Source organism: Strigops habroptila, chromosome 12, assembly GCF_004027225.2.
Source record: "Strigops habroptila isolate Jane chromosome 12, bStrHab1.2.pri, whole genome shotgun sequence".
In the NCBI taxonomy this organism is placed as follows: Eukaryota; Metazoa; Chordata; class Aves; order Psittaciformes; family Psittacidae; genus Strigops; species Strigops habroptila.
The window spans coordinates 3,161,752-3,188,648 of record NC_044288.2 but is presented as its reverse complement, the minus strand read 5'-3'; the positions used below and the strand labels follow the sequence as shown (position 1 = coordinate 3,188,648).

Sequence of the window (26,897 nt, the reverse complement as noted above, 5' to 3'; positions counted from 1 at the left end):
CAGGGTCCCTATTATTTTTAATTGGCTTTGTTCCTCATTAGATTGAACACAGATTGTCAACCAGCAGAATTCCTCATTGAATACAAATCCAGGCACCAAATGTCCAGGCTCCAGCAGTCCCGATCAAATGCTGATATTTTATTCTGGACCTTTCTATAGGGGTGGAAATATTCCACCAGGGAATTCTCTGGGCTCTCAGACATAGGGGACAAGCTGAGTTGTCCTGTCCTTCCATCATGGGGATGGACACAGCCTCAGGAAAAACAGCCCCTGGTTTGCTGAGGGGAGGAAATACTTGTGAGCAGGGCTGGGAGTAGGTGAGGGACATGTCAAATCCCAAAGGTGTGTGTAGCAGCACAAATGCCAATTGTCTTGTAGCAGGTAAATAATGGGAAATGTTTGACTGCTGTAGTAGCTACTAATAATATCTGCTGATGCTCAGGAAATGTTGTCATGCAGAGCAGGAATAGGTTGCTCTTTGCCTCAAATCCTGTACAATAGACCAAAAATACTCGGAGGCGGCATTCTGGAGCCACTGGCGTCAGCCATGCCCAGATATCCATCACTCCCATCAGGCAGCCCTGTCTTGTAGGCCAGGACATGGAGTTTTATCCGGCTATTCTCTGCTAGGATTTTATCTGTTTGTATATACATTATTTTTGTAAAGGGCTTCCTGCCCTTGGAAAGCAATGGAAAGGGTCCAGGAGCTCCGAAAGGTAGGGGGAAACACAAGGAGGATACTTAGGTGAGATGAGCTCTGTGTGAAGGACCTCAGAAGAGATGGGAAAAGGTGGGAATGAAGATATGGAGGTTATTTACATCAGGGCAGAGGACTCCAAAACAGGACTTTCTGCACATAGAATGAGGCCCGCCAGGGAGCTGGAGAAAAGGGGGGCAGGAGACGACCCACCATGTCCATGTACTGAGGTAGGAGCAGAGCAGCAGTTGCCTGCTCTCTGGGAGGAGGCAGGACAACCCATCACTGCCTTCAGCAGAGCTGCCTTGGGAGCAGTAAATCAGCATTAGCCACACAGTTGGTAAATACTGTTTGTTTGGTGTAAGCAGAAAAGCTCATGAAGGATTTTTAAACTTCTGAGGATATAACAGGGGGCGGCTCAGTCAGTGCTGAAATGCAGATGGTGCTGGGGTGGTGCCACATGAGGTCTGGGCATGAGGTACAGCCATAAAGACATTTGAGCCTCACCTCATTCTTCAATACCTGAACGTTTAGGTGGATGTATGGTCTTTCAAATCCCATTCCTCCCTGCCCTGACTCCTTTCCAGCACACCCCAAGGCTCATGTAGGAGGTCTCATAGAATCATAGAATCATAGAATCGTAAGGGTTGGAAAGGACCTTAAGATCATCTAGTTCCAACCCCCCTGCCATGGGCAGGGACACCTTGCCCTAAACCACGTGGCTCAAGGCTCTGTCCAACCTGGCCTTGAACACTGCCAGGGATGGAGCATCCACAACCTCCCTGGGCAACCCATTCCAGTGCTTCACCACCCTCACTGTAAAGAACTTCTTCCTTATATCTAATCTAAACTTCCCCTGTTTAAGTTTGAACCCATTACCCCTTGTCCTACCACTACAGTCCCTAAGGAAGAGTCCCTCCCCAGCATCCTTGTAGACCCCCTTCAGATACTGGAAGGCTGCTATGAGGTCACCACGCAGCCTTCTCTTCTCCAGGCTGAACAGCCCCAACTTTCTCAGCCTGTCTTCATATGGGAGGTGCTCCAGCCCTCTTATCATCCTCGTGGCCCTCCTCTGGACTCGCTCCAACAGCTCCATGTCCTTTTTATGTTGAGGACACCAGAACTGTACGCAGTACTCCAAGTGGGGTCTCACAAGAGCAGAGTAGAGGGGCAGGATCACCTCCTTCGACCTGCTGGTCACGCTTCTTTTGATGCAGCCCAGGATACGGTTGGCTTTCTGGGCTGCAAGCGCACACTGCCGGCTCATGTTAAGCTTCTCGTCAACCAACACCCCCAAGTCCTTTTCTGCAGGGCTGCTCTGAATCTCTTCTCTGCCCAGCCTGTAGCAGTGCCTGGGGTTGCCCTGACCCAGATGTAGGACCTTGCACTTGGCTTGGTTAAACTTCATAAGGTTGGCATCGGCCCACCTCACAAGGGTGTCAAGGTCCCTCTGGATGGCATCCCTTCCCTCCAGCGTATCAACCGAACCACACAGCTTGGTGTCGTCGGCAAACTTGCTGAGGGCGCACTCAATCCCACTGTCCATGTCACCGACAAAGATGTTGAACAGGACCGGTCCCAACACCGATCCCTGAGGGACACCACTCGTTACAGGTTTCCAACTGGACATCGAGCCATTTACCACAACTCTTTGCGTGCGGCCATCGAGCCAGTTTTTTATCCACCGAGTGGTCCATCTATCAAATTGATGTCTCTCCAATTTAGAGACAAGGATGTCATGTGGGACAGTGTCGAATGCTTTGCACAAGTCCAGGTAGATGACATCAACTGCTCTGCCACTGTCCATCAGTTCCGTGGCTCCATCATAGAAGGCCACCAAATTGGTCAGGCAGGATTTCCCCTTAGTGAAGCCATGTTGGCTGTCACCAACCACCTCGTTGTTTTTCATGTGCCTTAGCATGTTTTCCAGGAGAAACTGTTCCAAGATTTTGCCAGGCACAGAGGTGAGGCTGACTGGTCTGTAGTTCCCCGGGTCTTCCACCTTCCCCTTCTTGAAAATTGGGGTTATATTACCCTTCTTCCAGTCATCGGGAACTTCACCTGACTGCCAGGATTTTTCGAATATGATGGACAGTGGCTTAGCAACTTCATTCGCCAGCTCCTTCAGGACCCGTGGATGGATTTCATCAGGTCCCATGGACTTGTGCACGTTCAGGTTCTTAAGATGGTCTCGAACCTGATCCTCTCCTACAGTGGGCCTAAGGTCTTCGTTCTCACAGTCCCCGCATTTGTCTCCATCCAACATGCAAGCCCCTAGTAATGTCCTTCCATTGCACCCAAATATCCTATAGTATTTGGATACCCTGGGGAGCCTGCTCAGACTCTGTGGACTGCCGGGACATTCATTATATGGCATCATGTGGTGCCAACGTCCCTGGAACCTGGAAGCTGATTCCATCCTCACAGACTGGTTTGGGTTGGATTGGACCTTAAAGCTCATCCAGCTCCAACCCCTGTCATGGGCAGGGACACCTTCCACTAGAGCAGGTTGCTCCAAGCCCCTGTGTCCAACCTGCCCTTGAACACTGCCAGAGATGGGTCATGGCCTGATGTCATGATGAGGGGCACTCAGGAGCCTTGAACCTAGTTCTAGGCTTCACACAGAAAGCAAGAGCCACCAGTAGGGTGCCTTTGGGTGGTGGTTGCCAAATGGGCTCTCCTTGAGCTGCCATAGCAGCCATGTCCTTGCAGCAGACACATCCTAGTGTCCCGGGACAAACTGCCTTCTCAGGGTTTCTGTATTGGATACTTCAATAGACCATGAGGAGTTATGACCTCTCTACTGATCACAGAGATATTGAAGTTTCTTTACAACACCTTCCCAATTTACTGACATCACTTGGAATTCCAGCCATGTCCTCCGACACACTCACTGTCCTTTCCAGCGAGGCATTGTCTGCAAATCTAATAATCATCCGTGTTATGCCATCATTCAACTGTTAATGAAAATATTGAATAAACCTGCCCCAGGAGAGACCCTGTATGGATGCCCACTCCATCCATCTGTCTGTTTTGACAGTGCACAGCTGATGACCACTCCCCTGGTACCTTACAAACAGGTTTTTCACCCATCCTACAACAACTGCATGTAGATGAGGGTCCCCTGTGAGACAGCGACAAAACCTCACTGCCCTGATCATGTTTGACACAGACAGGTCCTTGTCTGTGCACAGAGCAAAGTTTCTGGTCACAAAAAGACATTAGATCGATTTGACACATCAGTTTTTGACAAGTCCATCAAGTCTGATGTCCTTGTCATCTTCAGGGTGCTTACAAAGCAGTGTGACTATTTCATCCAATATTTGCTAGTTTATAAAGAAACAAGTCTTAATCTCCCCTCCCTAAACTTAGGTTAAGCCGTAGTCCTAGTTTTACCTCTAAAGTGGGCATCTTTTGCAGTGCAGCTTTTTAGAGCACAGGCACACTGGTTCCTCCACCCATTGGCTCTTGAAGGCTTTGGGGACAGCTTACCCAGGGCAGCAGTGACAATCCTGTTTCCCTCTATGCTCTTCTCAGCTCAGGGTTGGTATCTGAAGATCCAGCTCTGTCTCTACAGGATGGTAAGCACTGGACACTCAAGTGTGCATCATGGAGGTTCTCATACAACTGCCTAAAAGCCCTTTATGAACCAAGGAGCGGGTTAGTGCCTTTGGCCCATTAATTTGCAAGGAAAAATGTCAGTTACAGTGTTGTTTTTGGACCCTTTGCTCATGTCACAGAGATTTATAATGTCTGAGTCACAGGGAGCCCCTTTTGCTGCAAAATAAACCCCACTTGGACTATTTGGGGTTACACTACTAAATCCTGGGGGTCTGCAATGGTGTTGTGGGAAGAGAACATTCCCACAACAACCATTGGGGGGGCAGAATATACAAGACGTGGGGATGGGAATATAATTAGAGGCTGTTCCAAGCCTTCAGCCTGAATACCAACACCTCAGTGCAAGCAGTTATTCACTTCGCTTGTAACAGCAGCTGGCTGCGGCTGCTGCCAAGGGTGCAGGGTCTGACCACCAGCACAGTGAAATCATTATTGCTGGGGCTGGGGACAGGCTTGGAAACCTGAATGGGCGGCCCTGGTAAATCTGAGACACTTCTGGAGGCAGTGAGAGCTGCTGTGGGGAGCAGGGACGGGGTGCATAGGGGCTGGGGGAGACTGGGACCTGCCTGGCTCCAAGAGCCAATGGTTGGGGTGAAAGGGAAGTGATTTGATAGAATCACAGAATCAACAGGGTTGGAAAAGACCTTTAAGATCATCAAGTCCAACCATTCCCCAGCACTGCCAAGGCCACCACTAACCCATGGCACTGAGGGCCTCGGCTACACGGTGTGTGAACACTTGCAAGGACAGTGACTCCAGCACTGCCCTGGGCAGCCTGTTCCAATGCCTGAGCACCCTTTGGGGAAGGAATTGTTCCTCATCTCCATCTAAACCTCCCCTGGTGCAGCTCGAGGCCGTTTCCTCTTGTCCCATCCCTTGTTCCTTGGGAGCAGAGACCAGCCCCCTCCTGGCTCCATCCTCCTGTCAGGCAGTTGCAGAGAGCGATAACACTCTCTTCTCTTCTCCAGACTAAAACCCCCCAGGTTCCTCAGCCATTCCCCATCAGACTTGTGCCCCAGATGTGGGGCTCTATCTGCTACCACGATCGAGTGAGGTACTTTTGAGCTGCCTGGTCTCAGAGGAAAAATGGGGTTTGTCCAGCACAGCAGTCTGGGATCCTTCCTAAAGGCTGAATGTTAGGTCATCTAGTTGTGATGGATGAAGCACTTAGTGATGGGGCATGAGAACCTTCAGCCAGAGGCTTATAAGTGAAGCAGGATCCAGGCTGGTAGTAAAAACCAGCAACACTTCAAAAAACATACCCCAAACCCAAACAAAGTGATGTTCCCTTAAATTCATGCCAGCAGTACAACAGCACCGGGGCTGGGTGCGCATTTGGAGCATGGAGCACATCCAGCTCGTGGGGCTGCTAACCTCCTGGGGCTTGGCATTTGCCCTTGGCTGCGGCTGACTCTCAAGACAGCATGAAGCCATACAAAACATGCCTTCTGCTGCAAGTTGGGATGCATCCATGGAGGTCTGGCCTTTGCAACACAGGAGCCGGTTAAACACATCCAAGTATCTCCTTGCGGAGGCCAACAGCATCGCTGCCAAATCTCTCACCACGTTTGCTTCCAGGAATCGCTTTGGAAAGGAGAACTGTGAGAACGGGACCCCAGGCCAACAGCCCAGGCTGCTTCCACCTCCTGTCTGGGGAGGGGATGGCTCTCACAGCTCGGATGTCCCCTCCAGCTTCCTGGTGACACTTGTAGGACATGGGGACACTGGCTTGGCTGGAATGCTCCATGCAGTTAGACACATCTGTACCACTTGCAGCATCCCCTGCATCCCATCCTTCCCCCATGGTCCAGCACAGGCACAGTGGGGTGTGCTGGGGTGGTCCCAGCTGCGCTGGCTCCTAAGCATCTCTGCAGAGTTGCCATGGAGACCATTAATTAACCATCATCCCTCAGTATTGAGCCCCGAGAACAAGTGAAACCTTCTGCCTTCACTTTCATTGCAGGCTGGCGCAAGGAAACCCAGGGGCAGGCAGGCTGCAGCAAGAAAGCAGGCGAAGCCCAGGGCAGACAATGTTTAAATGACTTTATTTTTTTTCCTTTTCTCCTTTTATAAATGGGCACAGCACAGAAAGAATTAAAAAAAATAGACAGTACCATTAACAGTGCTCGATCCATTGGCAAAGATTATTTTTTATAGTCTTTTTTTTTATTATTATTATTATTTTTAAAGTTTTGGCCATTGAGTAAGAACAAAAACCATTAACAAACATTTTCTCTTTGTTTTGTTTTTTTTGTTTTAACAGACACTATGAAGCAGTTTAAGTACTAAACTCTAGAAGAGTTATGTACAGACCAAAAAAAGTTCGGTTTAAGATATGTTTGCTATTAAAAATATTTACATGCATTCTTTTTTCACCCCCTCCCCTATTCACTGAAAGGTAAAACGTTTGTCGTTTCTTCTCGTGGTCAAGATTTGTTGTTCTCTTATTGGGAATTTAAACTAGCTCCAAAGAAAGAGTGAAGTGGGGCTCACTTGTTGGGCTTTTCCTTTGATTTATTGGAATCTTCTGGAAAGGGATGTTTTTTTGGACTTATATCAATGGATTTTTCTTTTTTTGTTGTTTTTTTTTCTTTTTTGATTTCTACAAGAATGTTTCATGTTTATTTACAGGAGAACCAATGGGTGGTGATTGATCCTGGCGGTGAGCGTTAGTGAGAGAGAAGCACGTGATTTTAAAAAGTAGTTCTATCAAACTGCAATGGATATACATTTCCCTAAAGTCAGCAGTTCTGTCTGGTTTGATTGTCAGCTGTACTCTTATGACTTAGACCAGGGGGACCCAGAACAGGGGTAGCTTATGCACATAAAGTCACTGGTACCCTTGAGGTCTTTGGAGATGCGGTGGATGAGCTGTCTGGAACGTGGGGTGAAAAAAACCCATCTGGGCATCACATGAGCATCTCCAGGGGTGTCTTTTTCCCAGAAATAAAAAGAAGGGTTAAAAAAGAAACCTCAAAAGGGAACCCAAAAAAGGTTTATACACTCCAGACTGAGACTTCTCTATAGAGACTGGGTGTGGATATGTCCGCGGAGCTGCAGGCACAAGGTATGTGGGACAGACCAGAGAGAGCACGGAGGGGCTTTGGCTGCTTCACCAGCATCCCGGCTCCGCGTCGGCTCCAGATGGGGGTGCAGCCATCGGAAAAAGGCTCTTTATCCCCAATCCTGGCAGACCCCAACCCAGCGCCGAGGTGACCAGGGTCAGGCCACTGCTATGACAGGGCAAAGAGCAGAGGGAAGGACGGAGCTGGCAGCACAGGGGCAAATCCTGCACCCCACAGCAGAGCACGAGGGCTGCAGCATCCAGAACACGATGCTGGTTGATAAACTCTCCTCCTCCTCAATAGGTGCAGAGTTTACATTGAACCTGTGCACGCGTGCGTGCTTTGCACACACACGTATATACATATATACATACATATTAATTACATACACATATATATACATACATACACAACACACCCATCCCTGTCGTCGCAGGCTCCAGCCCAGCCAAGCAAGCTGGCAAGGTGCCTGGTGAGACGCCAGTTACTCTAATAAACCTTTTAGTGTTGAAAGCTCAATGTCACTTTAGGAGCTGCCAGAGCCTTGCAGAAACCCTCCGAGCCCAGAAACACTTATAAAAAGGGTGTTTGGGGGGAGCTGAAGGGGGAATAATAGTAATGATTAAAAAAAAATCCATTCTTTTAGCTGATAGTTTTTTGTTCCTGTTAAAGCCTTCATGCTGGTGACTCATGGCAGGGGTCAGATAGCTCTGAGTTATGAGTCTGGGGAGCAGGAGCCAAGGTTCACATGGAGCAAAGCAGCTCCTGCCCAGAGATCTTTGGCACCTACCAGGCAAAATGGAGAGGGAATGGGAAATGTAGAGGTAAAGCAGCACACCACAGCACACATCCAGCTCAGTGCCATCATCTTCCCTGCAGCAGGATCCCCCCAGTACAGGGATCTGCTACTTTAGTTTTAAAAGGTCCAAAATCAGAGATTTTTGGAGAAAAGGTGCAGCTCCCTCCCAGCCCTGCAAAACCTGTGTGGGGCTGCGTCCTGCTGCTGGCTGGGGTGACATCCATTCCTGCCCATCCCATCCTCCTGCTTCCAGTCCCTCATATGTGCTCTTGCACAAGGTTTCTGGTCCTCCCTTCTCTTTGACCCCTTCTTTCTGCCTCCTCCTTATTTATGTAGCCCAGGAGTCACTGGTCACTTATCACTTTTCTCCGAGGCATCAGCTGCTACAAATCATGGTAGAGAGAGACTGAAACCCAGCAGAGCTGGGAGAGGAGCCGCGGCTGCCTTCCACCCCTTGCAACTACAGCTCTCCTAAGACTACAGAACTGGCATGGCAAAGAGTTTTCCTTCAGCTCTGGTGTACCACACTCATACACAAGCATGCAGCAAAGGAATGGAAAATGAGGTGTGAAAGCCCTGCTCTATGCCCACGTGGCTGCTCACATCCTCAGGTCCACAGCTGGAAGGACGAGCACATCTGGGCACCACCCCAGCTGGGAGACTACAGCTCTTCACAGGGATATCACTACAAGGGATATGCACAGGCTGAGTTTGTGCAGAGGGGGAATGATGCTAAATCCATCAGGCTTTGGGAGGGGATGATGTAGGAAATGTTACTGTTGGAGTAGATTTTCCTAAAAACTTGCTCTGTGGCCATATCAACAGCTAAGAAAGAGGCTTTTGTTCCTCCTCCCTGTGATTTCTTGCCTCTTCCCCATCCACCTTAACACCAGGAATCCCTCAAAAGCCCCGGAGATGTGTGTCCATGCAGAAGTGCCTGCTGGAAGGAACAGCTGTGCCCCGCTGCCACCAGCTTGGCGCTATGAGCCACAACACACCTTGTTCATGTGGGTACCATACACAGCCTCAGGGATGGCCACACTGAGGCCCACCACCACCACAGCCCCGTCACAAACTCTGGCAGCATCTCTTAGCTGGAGTTCATTGAGTTTCTAACCATCCCCATTGCACTGGTAATAAAGAGCTGATGCTATCTGCAATTTCGTTTGGATATGGGCTTTCCCCAAAAAGCTCAGCCTATGTTCAGCTCTGCCCAACCACCACCTACCCTATAAAGGAGGCCCAAGATCAGCCACCCTCCAGCAAAACAAGGTTTTTGTTCTTCCAAGCATCAACTCCAACCACTAACCCAGAGCTCCTGGGCAGCTGAGGCAACAGGAAAGGCTCCATCAAAATGAATCAGCAGAAGAAGGTGGGCTCCAAGCCCATAAGAGCCTCCTTGAGCTTATTTCCCCTCTCCAAGCAGAGAGCAATATAGCAAATGCGTGGAAGCAGCAGACATAGGATGAATTAAGACTTTGGACAATTCTGATCACCAGTTTAATTGCTTTCACCTTATTTTGTGTGGTTGTCTTGTCCAACTACTTCTAAAGCGCTGCCCAGCCTCCTTTCACCATCCCACTTCCAGCCTTCCTCATTTCTGAAACTGTGATGGATTTAAGTGCTGGGATTACAACTTAACACCAGCTGAGCGAGCTGAGGTTAAGCTTGAGTGAATAAAAAATTGCATTATGGAACTTCAGACTATTAAATGGGTGAAAAAAATGGAATGAAGAAGATTAGGGAAGCAGCTAAGAAAAGCAGCACTGAAAAGATTAAGCTGGGAGGGTTTCTCTTTAATGCAAGCTCAAAGATTAAGTCCACATTTTTCCAAAAGGTGGTGACTTTGGGTGGCCTTGATACTTGCCATGTCCAACTCATTATATCTTGAAAAGGCTCAAGTTCTGCCACTTCCCAGCAGCTAAGGCCCTTTGTGTAGTCCCCAAATATCCCAAAGCCATCAAATGCATGACAGTTGAAACTCCCCCCTCCGAGCAAGTCAGAGAAAGTGGCTTTTGCAGCCAGGTTGGCACCAGCCTTCTTCAGATGTGGGGTCCCCTCTTCACAGCATCCTCATCCTCCACAGCCAGGATGGACCCAAGAAATGAGTACACACACACACACATACACTCACACATGCACGCTGTTTGCCTTTCAGCATCGCCATCCAAGACATCCAACAGGACCATCTTTTCCAAACTTAAAGAACCAAAACGATGACCATTTTGAGGCTGACATCTCTAAAATGGGCATTTCAGAGCTGGCCTCTGCACAGGGGCTCTGCTCCCTACCCTGAAGTAAGCCCAGGTCAGCTTTTTGGGTTGCAGTCCCTGCACTGGGCACCCCAAGGGAGTGTAGCCCAAATCTCACATTTTCACAACCACAAAGTCCCATCCAGCCATTATAAGCAGTGCAATGAAAATTTACAGGGATTTCATTTCATATATATATATAACTGTGTATGTATGTGAGTATATATATATATATCTAAAATATGTGTTTGGCCTCTCAAATTCCTAACATAAAGAAGCACTGCTGTCTTGTAGACTCCATCAGGGTCATAAATCCCTATATCCACTAACACCCTGAGGGGACAAAGTGTCACTGTGTCTGTGCAGGTTAATTCACGATGCAACAGAGTCAAAGCAACTGATTTTTCTCCATTTTCCTGTTTAAATTGCTCTAAGAGCAAAGCCAAGGTCTCCATGGGACACCATTGAGATCACAACCATCATGAAAACAAAGCTCCTTGACTGCATCACAAACAGCGCTTCAGCTAATTAAAAAGCCAACTCATTGAAATAGCTAATTGACTTTTCCGTGCAGAGAGCTTGCTCCAAGAAAATCTAGCCTTTCTAGAAGGCACGGTTGAGCTTTGGATCAGGCCCTGCTGCTCTGCACCTTAGGTAGCCTCAAGGAGGGGGAAACCACTGCACTTGGGTAGTGATGGCTTCCAGGATCTATTGCTCTCAGGCTCCTGGGTGCCCTGTGGGTTATCCTGGAATTTAAGCAACAACAAAAGAAACACAAACCAACAATCCTGGGTCTTGTAAATGATATGTAGCAGCCAACCTGCTCTGGGGTGGACTGATGGGAAGCCACCTTTTTGTCTCACCTTCCTCATCTTCTGGGTGCAAGTGGCCTGGCAGGGACCCCTGACAAACCCCGAGGGGACACAGTATTGCCTTGGCTTTGCATTTCTTATGCTGTGTCTTACACCTTGTAGGGCTTTCTTATCCCCTCTGGAGTAACAGGGAAGAGGATTTAGCTTCTCCATTTCCAACCCCTCTCCCTGCCAGCTCCCCAGCAAGCAACGTCCCGCTCTGTTGTAAAACCAGTGCTGTCGGTCATACTGCACAAGCTGAGTTTTATTGGTCACAGTGAAAACCCAGCAAAAGCAAGGTCCCTTCTCCACCAAACCCCTCAGCAGCCGGCGACACGCGGCTTCTATAGATTTAAGGTCTCTGGCTGTGCACAGCGATGCAGTGAAGCGAGGTGGTAGCAGGAGGAGAGCAGCAGGAGATACCCCAATGCAGCTTCTTGCTGCTCCACAAACCCTCCGAAGAGTTGATCTAAGAAGATCATTTCCAGCGTACTGGCCATATGTGTATTTATTTTTGCCTTTCCTCACTCCAAGAGCAAACCCTGGGGCATCAGGTATTCCAGCCCCTTGTGCTTGTTTTCAAGGTTCGAAGCTTATTTGAGAGTCGTGTCCTCTCTTCAAACAGAAGCAGGGAGCAAGGAAATTCCTGCAAAGCAACAGACCCCGTTCAAAAAGAAAATAAGAATTAAAAACAGGAGAGAAGGAAAGAAACCTCCCTCCTTTCCAAAGGGAAAAAAGAAAGGAAGAGCAATCCAAACCAACCCCCCTGCGCCCCAGGGCTGGTAGAAGGTGTCTGGATCCCAGAGTCCATTGTGTTGGTGGAAAAAGCCCAGTGACCTCCAGCCGTTGTTGGCAGCCTGAACACCCTGTCCCATGCTCACCAGGGTGCTCCCTGGACACGGGTTCCTTGGTGTTGGCTCCATGCCCCATGCCTCCCGCTGTGAAAGGCCAGCGGTACTCGGTCTGAACTCAGCGATGCTCTGGGCACTTGGTTTTTCATCATGCTGAAGATGTGTTTTTCTCCTTTAGCTGTTGCAGGTTTTGCTTTTTAAATTCACAGTCTGATCCAAAGAAGAGAGAAAGAAAGAAAAAGAGAGACTGGATGAAGTAGAGGAGGAGGGAGAGTTTGGAGCGGGGAGGGAGGGAGCGTGAGGCACGCCAGGCTCTCCTTCTACGCGTAAAACTCCTCCTGCTTGTCGGGCTTCTGGTACGTCACGTTGGCTTGCTTGGGCTCCTCCAGCGTGTAACTGCCCTCGTCCTTCTTCTTCATCCGGTAGATGAGCAGCATGACAAGGAAGGCAGCGAAGAGAGCTCCCACCACGCCTCCCACGATCACCGCTGCAACACAGAGAAGTGGCACATCCGTCAGTGCTGCCTCAGGATGGTTTTCAGACCAAATAATTAGGGGATAGGGATCGTTTTGGATTCCATCTTGGTTTTGTGCTTTGCAACTTTCCTCCTCAAATCTATGGTTAAGAAAACTGAACATTAAAGTGAGGGGCTAATGCAATGGTGTGATTCAAGGAGCTTCAGCAAGCTCCTCAAGTGCAGCAATGCTGAAGGATGGGTAGGACCTGAAGGTGGTGGACTGGCCCGAGGCAGCCCAGGCACAGAGAGAAGTCCCTTGTGCAAGGAGGGTGCAGAAAGCCCCCCAAAGAGCTGCTCATTTGGGAGCATCCCAGCATCTGCCATGCTCCGCTGAAGACCACCAGAACAATAGCTTCTTAGTTGTGCCATTGCCTCCAGCTCTCTTGAGCTGGTAATGGGACACTGACACTTCTGCCCCATCACTGATGTCCCTCTATCTGGTACTAGTGGCCACCTCCCTCCTCTCCTGAAGTCAGAGGTGGCCTAGTGCTGGTTTTCAGCCAGCACCGTAACACAAAGAATCACAGAATCATAGAATCAACCAGGTTGGAAAAGACCTTTAAACTCCTCAAGTCCAACCGTTACCCAGCACTGCCAAGGCCACCACTAACCCATGGCACTGAGAGCCTCGGCTACACGGTGTGTGAACACTTGTCACCTCCTGGCTCCATCCTCCTGTCAGGTAGTTGTAGAGAGCAATCCTTCCACTAACATCCTATGTTTTCCCTGGAAAGCCATCTTAGCAAAAGCAAACTGTGCACAGCTCTGCACTCTCCTCGCAAACACATGAAGATCCTTGGGAACCCCCCAACAGAGGCCCTGGGGTGCCTTCTGTGGGCTATCCCAGGCTTGACACTACCCTATTGTCCTTCCAAAGCCCAGCCCCTCTCTTGGGGCATGGCCACCCCAGCTCTCTGTCCTACCCCCAAAGACACCAGCTCTTCCCCACAAGCCCCCACAAGCTCTCACCTATCAACACTTCTTTCCTCTCCAGGATGTTCTTCTGGGGGAGCTGAGCGGCTGAGTTGCCAGAGTCTATCGTGTTGTCGATCAGCCCCGGCTCCGCTTTCTTGCCCAGCCCGGGTCCTGATGGGGGTGTCACCACAGCCATCACCTCGTTGCCAAGCTCGGGACGAGTGGTCTCTTCCTCCTCCCGGATCTCAAAGTCCCCGCTGGGGCCGCTGCTGATCGGGACCTCCAGCTCGTTGTCGAGGACTGTCGTCACCTCCCCTGGCTCCATCTGGGAGAAAGGACAAGATGAAGCAGGGGACAAGGACCAAAGAGTGGTTCCTGCCTTCAGCAGCTCTGATGTGTCCAGAGGAAGGACATCACAGTACTGATGACAGGGTGGCCCTCTCAGCAGGGAACATGGGGGTATCGTTGGGGTGTCCCTTCCCTGTGTCACTGACGTGGATGATTATATTGCAGCAAGTAACACAACCCCACATCTTGATGGTCAACAAAAGGCTGAGGCCACTGTGGCTGAGCTTATATTCTTATATGTCTCATTCTCAGGTACACCGAGATGCACAAACTCTCACCTGTTCCCTGTAGCTCCCCCTGAAGAGAGCCCCACATCCCAGACCCTCATTTGGGCTCTCTGTCCCCAGTGTAGATGGATGGATGGGTGAAACATCTCACAGATGCCTCTTTGCTGGGCATGAAGAGATGCAACTCTTTGTGCTACAGCAACACAGCAGGCGTAAAGATTGATGCCATCAGATGAGCCCCAGAGGGGTCCCTTGCCTCTCCTTTACCTCCCTTCAACCTGCTCTTATGGTTTCAGCCCTGTGGCACAGGGTTCAAGTGGAAAGATGGGTCCTTCTCGCCCAGGACATGGATCCAGCCCAGCTGGTCCCTGACCAAGCCCCCTTGGCAAGTAGGTGATCCCTGTCTGGATAGCAAACATGGGCCAGGCAGATCATAGATCGCAGAATCAGAGCCTGGTTTGTGTTGGAAGGGAGCTTAAAGCTCATCCAGCTCCAACCCCTGCCACGGGCAGGGACACCTTCCACTAGAGCAGGTTGCTCCAAGCCCCTGTGTCCAACCTGGCCTTGAACACTGCCAGGGATGGGGCAGCCACAGCTTCTCTGGGCACCCTGTGCCAGCGCCTCAGCACCCTCACAGGGAAGAACTGCCTCAGAGCTCATCTCAATCTCCCCTCTGGCAGGTTAAAACCATTCCCCTTGTCCTGTCCCTACAGGCCCTTGTCCAAAGCCCCTCTCTAGGTTTCCTGGAGCCCCTTTAGGCACTGGAGCTGCTCTAAGGTCTCCCCTTAAGGAGCCTTCTCTTCTCCAGGCTGAACCAGCCCAGCTCTCTCAGAGCAGAGCTGCTCCAGCCCAACCGTGACCTATTCATTGCCTCCTGCACATCCCCACACCTGCAGCTCAGGGCCAAATCCCCCTTCGTGTTCCCCCTTGTCCCAGCAGCCTGACCTGCTGCGTGTCCACATGCTGCGCTGGACCACACCGAGCATCCCTGAGCAAAACCTCCCCGAGATCCCTCCTTCATGGAGCAAACAGCTCCCTCCACATCTGCCTTGGGATGTTACAAAGCTCAATGGGCTGCAGCTGGGGTGGGTGAGTAGGAGCCCTCTCCATATCACACTGCCCCTGGCATGGACACATGGCTCGGCGCTTCCCACAAACAGGCGGTTTTGTGACAGGGATTAATTGAAGGTCAGCAAGAGCCCTGAGCACTGTACATACATCTGCATACAGAAAAGAGGGACTAGTTTGGACAAATCACTCCACCTTTCAGTCAAAGCAGTTTTGAAAGGGCCCCTGAGGGCTTCTGAACGAGAGATGGATCAGCACATTAAACCCCCTGCTCAGGACACCCAGTGGGCTGGAAACGCTTCATCAAGCTGGAATTGTGGAGCATTTGGGCCTCCCAGTGACAGGCTGCAAGGTGGGAAATGGTGCAATGAGCCCAAGCACCAAACCCAGAGAAAAGCTGCTCTTTCCCCAGGGGGTGGTGGCACCCCCAGCCCTGCTCCCCTCCTGCCTGGGGAAGCTGCTGGGCAAGGCAAAGCTGGGAGCACGAGGAATGCATGACATATGCTGTGTGCCCCTCATCATCTCTATGCCAGCCTCATCACCATGCTCTGCCTGTGCTAAATCCCCCACCCTTTAATGTCCCAGCTCCAGCTCCCCAGATGTTCCAATCTGCAGTGCTGGGAAGAGCCCAGCCTGGCTTGACCTCCCTCTGAGCACCAGGCTAAGGACGGATCAACCCCAGAGGCTTCCCATCACCATTGCTTGGCTTCCAACATGGCCCACGAGCCCTTTAGCAGGTGAGAAGGGCTCCTGCCTCCTACCTGGGGGGCTTCTGTGGGTGGCAGCGTGGCAGGACCGGATGGCAAGGCAGTGCTTTTTTCTGTGGGGTCTGCAGTCCTGGAGGTGGTTGGTTTTGGCAGTGACCTGGGCTTGGCCGTGCTGGTGGCGACAAGCCGTGTCGTGGCCACCTCTGTTGGGGTGCTGGTTTCGAGGCTGGATGTGGTGGGTGTCTCCAGGGTGGTGGCCCGGGTGGTGGCTGCCTTGGTGACAAAGGGGGGCAGGAACCTCCGGATGGTGGTGGGCTTGGCAGTGGCTATGGTGGTGCTGGTGGTGGTGGTGGCCGCAGTGGTGGTGGTGGTGGTTGTGCTGGCTGCGGTTGTCGTGGTGGTGGTCGTGGTGGTAGGGGGGTCGCTGGCAGTGGTACTGGTGGTGCTTGCTTTCCGACTGGGGATCACTGGTGCCTCTGTCACCCTGGGGATATACAGGACGCTGGTTGTCTGCTTGCGGGTGGTGTCCTCAGCAGGGAAGGGTTCAAAGGGGGTAGCCACAGGCTGCACTGCGGTGATGGGCAGTACGGCCGCCGTGGTGGGCAGCGCAATGGACGTGTCCGTGGTGAGGCTCACGGCGGTCTCGAGCCCCGACTCCCGCTCGAAATCTGAAAGAGGGAGAGAAGAATGAAGGGTCAAACATTTCCAAGGGCTGAAATGTACCTGGCCTCATCCCCAGCAATGAGAGCAGGGATTGGTTCCAGGCTCAGCAGAAACCAAGCAAATCAGCAGCCTTCCAGTGTCTGAAGGAGGCTACAAAGATGCTGGAGAGGGACTCTTCATCAGGGATTCTAGCAATAGGACAAGAGGTGATGGGTTTAAACTGAAACAGGGGAAGTTCAGGTTAAATATAAGGCAGAAGCTCTTCCCTCTGAGGGTGTTGACGCGCTGGCACAGGGTGTCCAAAGAAATGGTAAATGCCTCATCCCTGGCAGTGTTCAAGGCCAGGTTGGACACAGGGGCTTGGAGCAACCTGCTCTAGTGGAAGGTGTCCCTGCCCATGGCAGGGGGTTGGAACTAGATGATCTTAAGGCCCTTTCCAACCCAAACCACTCTGTGATTCTGTGATTCCATGAAATTCCCATGCGTCAGCCAAAGCCCCTCTCTGGGGTCAATGAAACCTCTATAACATGGCATGCACCATTGTGCTGGAGAAGGACTAATCCTGCCCCATAGAGCCAGAGACTGAAATGGGAAATAGAGTCACCTAAGCCCAGCTTTGGGACAGTTTCTTTTGCTTTTGCCTAGGAAAGGGCAGGAGGGCAGCTCCAGAGGTGGATAAGGGCAATACCTCCCTCAAATCCCATGGCAAGCCCTTCTCCAGTCCCTCCAAGGACCCTTCCCCAGGAACCCCACAGCTACTTACACCCTGAGCCCGAGCCCGAATAGACGTCATCCAGTTCATCATCCCCAAAGGGGTCATCGTCCCCGGAGCCCTCCAGGTCCACGGGCCTCTCATAGTTCTCGTTGCGCCAGCGCTGAGCCTGCAGCCAAGTGGGGACACACATGAGCAGATCCAGCCCCACCACTGCTTGCACAGACACCCCCAGACAGCCCTCATGGGACAATGCATGGATTCAACAGGCCAGGGAAGAGCCAGGCCACAGGAGCAAGAGCACAGGCAGCTGAACCACCCAAATTATGTGCATTTGTCACCGAAACAATTCACCGCTACAAATCTTCCAGACAAGCTGACACTGTGGAGAGCTCTCATTGACTCCCATAACATTTCCCATGGAAACAAGCCCTCTGGAAAAGGGAGAGGAAAAGCCCAACAACTGTTTTTGGAAACTGTTGGGAGAATGATCAGTTTCTCCAGCTCACTGTTGTTGGGTTTAGATGGTTTTTGTGTGATTCCTGGCACAGATGTGACTGTAACACACACTTATCAACTGCCACAGCTTAGAAAGTCTCCATATGAAACAATATCAGACTTCACGTATTCCACTGCTTTACAGAGCTGCTAAAACTTGAAGAGCCCTTGCTAGTAGGGCTCTTAAACATCTTGTTTTGCAGATCAAAGTGCCTCCTGGTTGTGTTGCAAAGAAACAGTTTGACACTTCATTACAAGCCAAACAAGGAGTCTTTGATCTGCAAGATAGCATCAGATGTTCCAACATGTAACAAGGCAGGTTAGTGCTTAAATTTAAAATCAAGGGGTTGAAGGGTCCCCTTTACCTATTGGAGCGTTTTACCTCTTGACAGAAGGTTGGAGTTTCTTTGTTTTCATTCCAGATTGGAACAAAAAGCAATCTTGAAAAGCCAGAAAGTCCCACGACATAGAAAATTGGCACTTAACTCGCATTGTGTCCCCACACCTCTCCTCCGGGAGCCCATCAGCTCACAAGGGAGAGAAAACCCTCAGGTGGAGCAAGATGCTCTGGGGTGAAAAGATGCTTCCCAGCCGCTGTGAGGTGATTATAGCCCTGGTGCCCAAGCCAAGGAGATGTCTGGTGGCCAGACCCTGCCTGTAGACTCACTGGAGTGCTGCAGATGTACCACTGTGTCATCCAAACCCCGTCTCCAGGTTTCTTGTAGCCCCTTTAGGCACTGGAGCTGCTCTAAGGTCTCCCCTTCAGGAGCCTTCTCTTCTCCAGGCTGAGAAGGCTCCATGCTCCAACCTGCAGCATGTGGCTCCCTGACGGGATGCAGATGTTTGGAGCTGGGAGCCTTTCCTCTGGGTCAACCCCAGAGCTGCACCCCCTCCGCTGTGTGAACACCATCACACCCTCCAAGCTGAGGGAGCAGGATCCATACCCCAGCCCCACCGGGATCCATCTCCCGGGGGTGCTGACTGCAGCAGGAACAACTTCACAGCAATAAAACACCTCGCAGGGCCAAAACTGGCTCTATGGAGACAACTCCCCTGATGTGAGAGACGTCTCTCCCACGCCTGCCCCTCACACGCCAGCCTGCAGCACAGCAGAGATATTCTCAGCCAGGTTTTGTCCTAAGTGGATTCCAGAGGATCGGCAGCAATCAGTGGAGTTTATACCCAAGTGGGACTATGGCAGCTCCAGCTGCTGCCTGGCCAGCTCAGTGCAGGTACAAAGAGCTCCTGCGTGACCAGGCATCACGCTGCTGTTGCACTGCAATATAGAATCACAGAATCACAAAGTGGATTGGGTTGAAGGGAGCTTAAAGCTCATCTAGCTCCAACCCCGTGCCACGGGCAGGGACACCTTCCACTAGAGCAGGTTGCTCCAAGCCCCTGTGTCCAACCTGGCCTTGAACACTGCCAGGGATGGGGCAGCCACAGCTTCTCTGGGCACCCTGTGCCAGCGCCTCAGCATACATTCATGAAGCTGCATTGTTCCTGCTGCTCAGGAGAGGTGAAATGGGACCTAATGTGGGGTGGCAGAGAGTTCCCTCTTGCTTGTTTGTCTGCAAGTCTCTGGAGGCTGCTCCTGAGCTGCTCCTGCGTGCAGGGGGAGCTGGTGATACAAAACTGTGGCAAGCAGCAATGGATGCTGCGCAACCCTTTGCTCCCCTCCAGCATCCTTCATCCTACCCCTAAATAACCACACAACCAGGACCAGGCATGGGGCACCCCCTGACTGCAGCAAGCACAGCCCCAGCCCATCCAGCTTCACAAAGCTTTATTGATAAAGCCTTGTGAGACATCTCCAGGTGTTTCCAGTGCCAGAATGGGGGTGTTTGGGACACGGCTGTTCCCAAAACAAGCCCCCATGTCGCTCCGCTCCCAAGGTACTGACGTAATCCTCCTCCCAGCCAGGCTGCCCCAGCTGCAGCCCTGATGGTATTAGGTCAGGCTCATGCAATAAATCTTGGGAACAGTCGGTGTTTATTTGGATTTACTGCTGCTTAGATCGCTAATGCTCCACATGCCCCCAGCCCCACACAGCCCCTGCCTCCCCCCTGCAAGGAGGGGGCTGCTCCCCCCTTGCACCATGGGATGAAGGGAAGAGGAACAGTGCTTTTGCCAGCCCAGGAAATCACAAATCACACAGGACAGCAGCTCCCACCTCCTGGCCCGCGGCTGCCTTCCCATCTCTCACAGCCCTCATCGCATCAAAGGCGCAGCTGGCTGGATTTGTCCCAAAAGAGAAACTCCATCCAGACTTTATCCCAGATCCAGCAGGCTCCAGGTCAGAGGGAGGCTGGAGGGAGCCCGCCAGCAGGGCCCCTGCGTGTGCTGGATACATCCCTTGCTGCCCCTGGTCCCCAGGATGGGGCCACACAATCAGAGAACCAACCAGGCTGGAAAACACCTTTAAGCTCATCAAGTCCAACCCTTCCCCAGCACTGCCAAGGCCACCACTAACCCATGGCACTGAGGCCTCGGCTACACGGTGTGTGAACACTTGCAGGGACGGTGACTCCAGCACTGCCCTGGGCAGCCTGTTCCAATGCCTGAGCACCCTCTGGGGAAGGAATTGTTCCTCATCTCCATCTAAACCTCCCCTGGTGCAGCTTGAGGCTGTTTCCTCTTGTCCCATCCCTTGTTCCTTAGGACATTGTGTCAAGGACTGTCCTGACCCCGCTGCGTGGTGCTAGAGCCTCCATTGCAGGATTGCAAGCCCCAAGAGAGAGTTTTCCATGAACTTCATGCCTGCGTAGAACTGGAAGCGACACAAGCCACATCCACACCCTTGACCATGGTTGGGATAGGGGGACACGCTCGCAGGATTCCCAGGTCCTCTGTGTAGCCCTCTCTGGGTGCCCAATGCAAAGCTGGACCAGGCGGGCAGAGACTCCTTGGGGCAGGGAGGAAACCCCAGCATGAGGAGACCCCAGTGTGATGCTTATCCTGGTCCCAGTGCCCCCTGCCCCATGCCACCCCCAGCTCAAGCCAAGGGACAGCAGCTCCATCCCCGCAATTACAGCTTCCCAGTTAATGGCTCTTGGCAGGGGGTCACTAACCAGCTCGGCACTGCTTGCCCCGGCCAGGCTTCATTAGGGAAATTAAACCAGTCAAGGCAAAGCTGCTGGAGGCACTGGAGCCCGAGACGCCAGCTGGACCTGGGGGTTGCATCACCTTTGGCAATGTCTAAGTCCATGGGAGGCAAAAAGGAGTGGGAAGGTTTAAATTGCCCTGCGAGGTGCTGGCTCTCCACCAGGCCATGCTCAGAACTGTCCTGCAGGAACGGACCTGCTCCCTGTGGCTCTGTTCCTCCCAGAAAGGGAGTCGCATCCCAGTGGCTCAGCCCATGCCAGCCACAGAGGCAGCCTGGGCCAGGATCCGGCTCTGGCATCATCCAGTCCCCAATCACTCGCTCTATTTCCAGTCCTCCAACATCCAGAAAGGTCACAGATCTGCTGTAAAAGCAAGCCCTGGTGCAAAGCGTTCTCCATAGACCATAAAACAGACAGTCAAATTTCAATAAACATCCCTCCAGTGCTCTAAATGACCCAAAATAAGTGCCAGATCCAAAGGATTTGGATGTCAGCACCTCTGGAGGTGACATGGTCACTGCATTGAGCTTAGACGAGAAGAACATCCCCCACTTGATCCCAAAGGACCCTTTTGGTCCCACAGCTACCACAAGGCTGAGCAAGATGGGCAGGATATGATGCCCACGCAGCCCCTCGCTGTCCCCTTTGATGCCTCTGCTTGGCTGGACCAGCCAGGAACAGCAGCCAAGGGGCTGGAGCAGCACAGATCACACCCAAATCCTGTGCTAAGGGCCTTGGAAAGCAAGTGAGAGCTCTGGCCCTTTGGCCTGAGACCACTGTAGCTGAGCAGGGAGATTAGAGAAGCTTCAGCCTCTCTCCATTGTCTCTGCCCATCTTGCCCACCCAGCACAGCAGATGCCCCTTAAAGCTCATCCAGTTCCAACCCCCTGCCACGGGCAGGGACACCTTCCACTAGAGCAGGTTGCTCCAAGCCCCTGTGTCCAACCTGGCCTTGAACACTGCCAGGGATGGGGCAGCCACAGCTTCTCTGGGCACCCTGTGCCAGCGCCTCAGCACCCTCACAGGGAAGAGCTTCTGCCGCAGAGCTCATCTCAATCTCCCGTCTGGCAGGTTAAAGCCATTCCCCTTGGCCTGTCCCTCCAGGCCCTTGTCCAAAGCCCCTCTCCAGGTTTCCTGGAGCCCCTTTAGGCACTGGAGCTGCTCTAAGGTGTCCCCTTCAGGAGCCTTCTCTTCTCCAGGCTGCCCCAGCCCAGCTGTCTCAGCCTGGCTCCAGAGCAGAGCTGCTCCAGCCCTCTGGTCATCATTAGGCTGTTATATTTTTTAGGGTGTTCCCATTCCGGGGCAGGGCTTTCACAAAGAATCATAAAATTCCTTAAACCTGCCCTAAACATCAAACCCAAAATGTGCTGCCATTGCAATAGCAATATTCACTGCTGAGTGTCTGGTTGTCAGACCAGGAGGAAGGGAACCTTATAAATCAATTCATCTTTAACCATGGGGAGAGGCTGGTTGGTGAACCTCCCTGGGATGCTCTCAGACCCTTCACCGGTAGCCATCAGCATAGCAACGGTCGCCATGGAAACCGCCTCCTCCATGGTGACGCATCCATGGCTGGTGCGGGGTGATGGGTGGTGTCCTCCAGCACATCCACACGATCCGGGTCTGGGGTCTGTTCCCTATGGGGGGGTCATGGAGAAGGAGGAATTGAATGACCTGATGGGGTGGACTGCAGGGTGGGGAGGAAAGTTGCCTCCAAAACCATGGAGGAGCTCCTGGGGGAGTGGTCCTGGTGGGGGGAGAAATCCCAACTTGATTCCCAGCATCCACTGCCTTTGTAGTGGGACTTTGGGAAGGGTCAGAGCATCTCCCCATGCCCCAGCAGCCCTGGCTGGGAGTTCTCTGCCCCCGTCTGGGTATGATTGGAGGCTGTGGATGTTTCTAATGCTCCTGGCTGTGAGAAGCAAAAGAGTTTTCCCTGAGGGAATCAGAAAGGGCGTAAAAAGAGCTGGAATTTGGTGGTTTCTAAGGCAGCTGGGATGCAGGCTTTGTTCATGCCTGGAGGTTAGGCAGGTGGGGATGGGGGACAAAGCGAGGTGGCAAAGTCCCTTCCCTGGCTCATGGGCCCTGTGCATGGAGAGCAGAGCTGAGCAAACTCCAGAGGCAAAGTGAACCCCAGGAAAGCATCGCAGCCTGAGGAGCCCATGTGCATCCTCCCACCGGTCCAACTGCAGCCCCCAGCACCACACGTGGGGTTTGAGATGAGCAGGCTCCTGTTGTGGAGAGACCTGGCATTGCAAGCTGGGGATGAAGGTGAGTTTATCCCATGGTATGGATGTCCATGGCCATCCAGAGGCCTCCAGCACAGCTCTGGGGCATGAGATGGAGCCAAGGCAGGGGAAAGGATGCATGTGGAGATCATCAGCAGGGATGCAGGGATCAGCCTGCTCTACATCCCAAAAAGTTGGCAAAGAGGAGAAAGAAGATTGAACCAGTGTGAAGGCAGCCTAGAGAGCAGGACAGGGTTGTAAAGGTGAGCACAAGGACTGGCTTGCATCCCATCCCTCCCAATCCCTTGGTGCCAAGCACAGGTTCATGCCTCTGCATCCCATCCCCTGCCCATCCTGCTTGCAAAACGAAGAGCAAAAGCAGAAAGGCTAAGTCCCAATGGTCTGTTTGCAGTTCAACCCATTGAGACAGCTTTGGGAAGCTCAAACCCCCTGGTCCCAGCAGCCGACCCGCTGCCCCACATGCTGCAAGGGCAAGAGGAGAGGACAAGGTGGGCAGGAGACTGGCTTTGACCAGGGTGGAGCGACGCAAACGGCGATGGGAATATGTAAGAGCACCAGCGAGCTGGGCTGTGTCATCCAAGGCAGATGCTGAATCTGGCCGTGTTGGAAAGCTCGGAAGGACGCAGCCAGGGTCAGCAATCCATCAGGGGCTGAAAACCATTTTCTCCGGGAAAACATTTAAACTGAGAACATATTGCAGGAAAAGCGTCGATTATTTCTTTGATATTTTCCACAGGATATTTTCAACTAATCACCCTTTGAAAGCACTTTTCTGGTGTTTTATATAGCAAACCTCAATAACTCATCACAACATGTGATTTAGTGATACTATAAACAGTTGAAATAATATTCACTTGCACGTAAAGCTGGAATGAAAACATTGTTTCTGAGCCTTAAAGACTCCACAATTCTTTTCCCACTACAGGCAAAAAAAAAAAAATCACTGAATTTCCACTCTTGGATCCAAGGCTGTGAGTTAAAAATAAATCTGTTGGAAAGCTGCTCCAGACGGCATCTCAGTGTCACAGGGACCTGCTGCTTTGGGAAAAGACCTCCATGTCCCAGCATGGTCAGCCCCAGCCAACATTTTGCTCATGGATTGATACTGGAGACCACCAAGGGTGCTTGAGATGGAGATGCCCATGGTAAAGCCGAGGAGGCTGGGCTAGGAGGCAGTTTGGGTGCAGTATGCTGATGGAAAGCAGAGAGGGGGCTGATGCTCACAGCCAACAGAGATCCCACTTGCAAACTGTGGTGCGAGCTCGCACAAGCAGCAGCCAGTTCTTTTGTGTAACTTCATTCTTTCTCAGATTAATAAAGCCCCTGCACAACTGCTGCCTAAACCCCAGTGCATTCTGATTTAATAAGCCCGTTATTTTATGCAAGTAAAACAATCATTAACATTTAGCGAGGAGCAGCAATTATTCTGGCTTTGTATCGATTCTCCATTGCCAACACAAGCAATGCTGTGAGGAGCCGGGCTGGGAGCGACCACATCCCAAAACTTGCCTTTGGACACATGCACTTGTGAGTGTTTAATCATCACATAATGAACTGCTAGGTCCAGGTATCCTAAACCAGGCTCAGCTCTTCCTCCTCCTTCTTGGGATCGTCTGTCTCCACTGTCATTCTTTATCCCGATTCTTTAATGGATTGGTGCCAGATCCTACCCCATTACACAGTAAATATCCCCGAGCCAGGGCTGGCATGAAAAATAGCAAACCTCCCGACAAGGTGGATTGATGTTAACACCTCCTCTCCCAGCACGCTGCACTCTTACCTCCAGGGACATGGAGGAGAAAACAAAACCAAGCACACAAACAGAAGTCCCCGCCTCCTGATGCATGTAAAACCCTGGTGAAGAGGCACAAAGGAGCTGCACATCAGCTGGGATTGCATCAGGCAAAGAGGTGGCTTCTTGGGGTTCCCCTGGGGTAGCAGGTCCCCTCAAGCCCTAAGCCCCCCTGGGATCACCGTGTTTGGTTGCTGCTGCATTCTCAGTGGTTCAAAGTGTGGCCCTTCACCCCACAGCTGTGGGTTTGGCCAGAGCTGATGGAGCACTTGGCTGGGAATGATGCTGTCAGCAGATGCAGGAGTGGAGCAGAAGGTTCCCCAAGCCTGGATGAGCCAGGGAAAAGCCAAAGCCAGGCTCTGCAGACCCCTCTTTGTACCCAGGAGTGGGGAGAGCCCCATGCAACAGCCTGTAGCACTGTGATACCTACTCACTCACACCCCAAACCTATGGTGCCCTCCATCCTTCTACTGGGAGCATCCTGCTAAACTGGGGGGGGAAAACAGAGACAACCTGCTTGGGATGGAGCAGAACTGGCCAGGCTGGCAGGCAGGGATGGGCTCGGGCAGCTGGGGTGCCTGTACCCCCAGCTCTGCCTCCTCCACCTCCCACTGTGCCTGGCCTGGCTGATCTCTTTTCCACACTGAAGGATTCACAGTGCGCTCCAGACTCATTAATTCCCATGGGATTGCACATTGCCATGGCGACGCAGACAGCCCCAGGAACACCCTGCCCTCCCCAGCACGCTGCCCACGGCCCCCAGACCACCATCCATGGATGCTCATGGTGGGCTCCAGCCACCATTTCCTTCCCGGGGCTCGGGAGCTGCCACCATCAGCAGGAATTCCTCCCAGTCATTACAGAATTGATTTAATTTGCTCTGCTCCATAATCCTATTGCAGCTTCACATGCAAAACTGTCTCGAGCTTTTCTCACCTTCCACAAAGGCTCGTTTCAGAGCCCGTTCCCCTCCCTGAGAATCAGCTCTCCAAAGAGCTGCAAAATAGGACTTTATCTATATTTTCCCCCTGCCTTTCCTTGAGCACTTGGCACAGGGACTGCCGCTAGGGCTGCTGTACACTTCCTTGATGGTCTCCCAGAAGCAGCACGTTGCTACATGGCACTTCGGGATTTACCCTCGCCCCATCTCACCTCCAGCTCCTCCACACAGACCCCATAGTGCAGACAGACCCCAGGAGTGCTCACCCTACTCACCCTGTGGAAGATGGTCCCTGGATGCTCCAAAGAAATGGAGTTCAGCGAAGACAAACATCTCTGTTGAGGGGCAGGGAGCTGTAGACACAGCCACATGCCCAGGTAGCACACACGGGGGACAAGTCATTGCATGCCTCAGTTTACCTGCCTGCAAAATCCCTGTGGGGAAGGGCATTGTCAGCCCTCGTTGTCCTCTCCAACCAGGACTGGACCCCCTGATGTGGGATGAGAGCAGGGACAAGCCGGAAGGGTGGATGGGTCTGCTCAGGGCTTGGTTTATACAAGGTCTTGCTTTCACCTTGCCAGAGCCCATGAAACACCCTTGTTAGAGCAGATACTACTGAAATCAGGTTGAGATTCGGGCGACACCAGGGGCCACCGTCACATTGGAGAGAGGTTAAAACCCCTGTTATGGGGGTTGGAGCTCTTCAGCCATGCAAACATTGTGGTGGGCACGGGATGAAGGGACTTCTCCTTATGGAAGGGTTAAAAAGCCAATCCCCATACAGAGCCAAACAGGCGGAGTCAGAGACAGTGTGTGCAAGCTGGGAGGGGAATGAAGAGGTCCCTGCCTGTGGGAAGGGGGATGAGGGGAGCGGAGCCCTGGTCTCCACTCCTAAGGGGTGCAGAGCACCCACGATGGGTGGATGCTGATGCTGGGACCCAGAGAGCCAGGCTGGTGGTAGGTGAAGGTCTCCAGCCTATGGGCAGCTCTGGTGGCATTCCTCCTTCAAAGCTCTTTTCCA

At 52.1% G+C, this 26,897-nt stretch overlaps 1 protein-coding gene across 1 annotated transcript in view; it reads right to left on the bottom strand.

The window, feature by feature from the left end:
* Positions 1-6,899: 6,899 nt before the first annotated feature.
* The window catches only part of SDC3 (syndecan 3), a 45,103-nt gene continuing 25,105 nt past the window's right edge, over positions 6,900-26,897 (bottom strand). Inside the window, exons 2-5 of the mRNA XM_030503606.1 lie at positions 17,345-17,462; positions 15,973-16,586; positions 13,623-13,893; positions 6,900-12,623 (exon numbers count right to left, since the gene is read on the bottom strand). Of these exons, the coding sequence (XP_030359466.1) occupies positions 12,457-12,623; positions 13,623-13,893; positions 15,973-16,586; positions 17,345-17,462 (1,170 nt within the window). The 3' untranslated portion in view covers positions 6,900-12,456. The remainder of the gene's footprint in view (positions 12,624-13,622; positions 13,894-15,972; positions 16,587-17,344; positions 17,463-26,897) is intronic.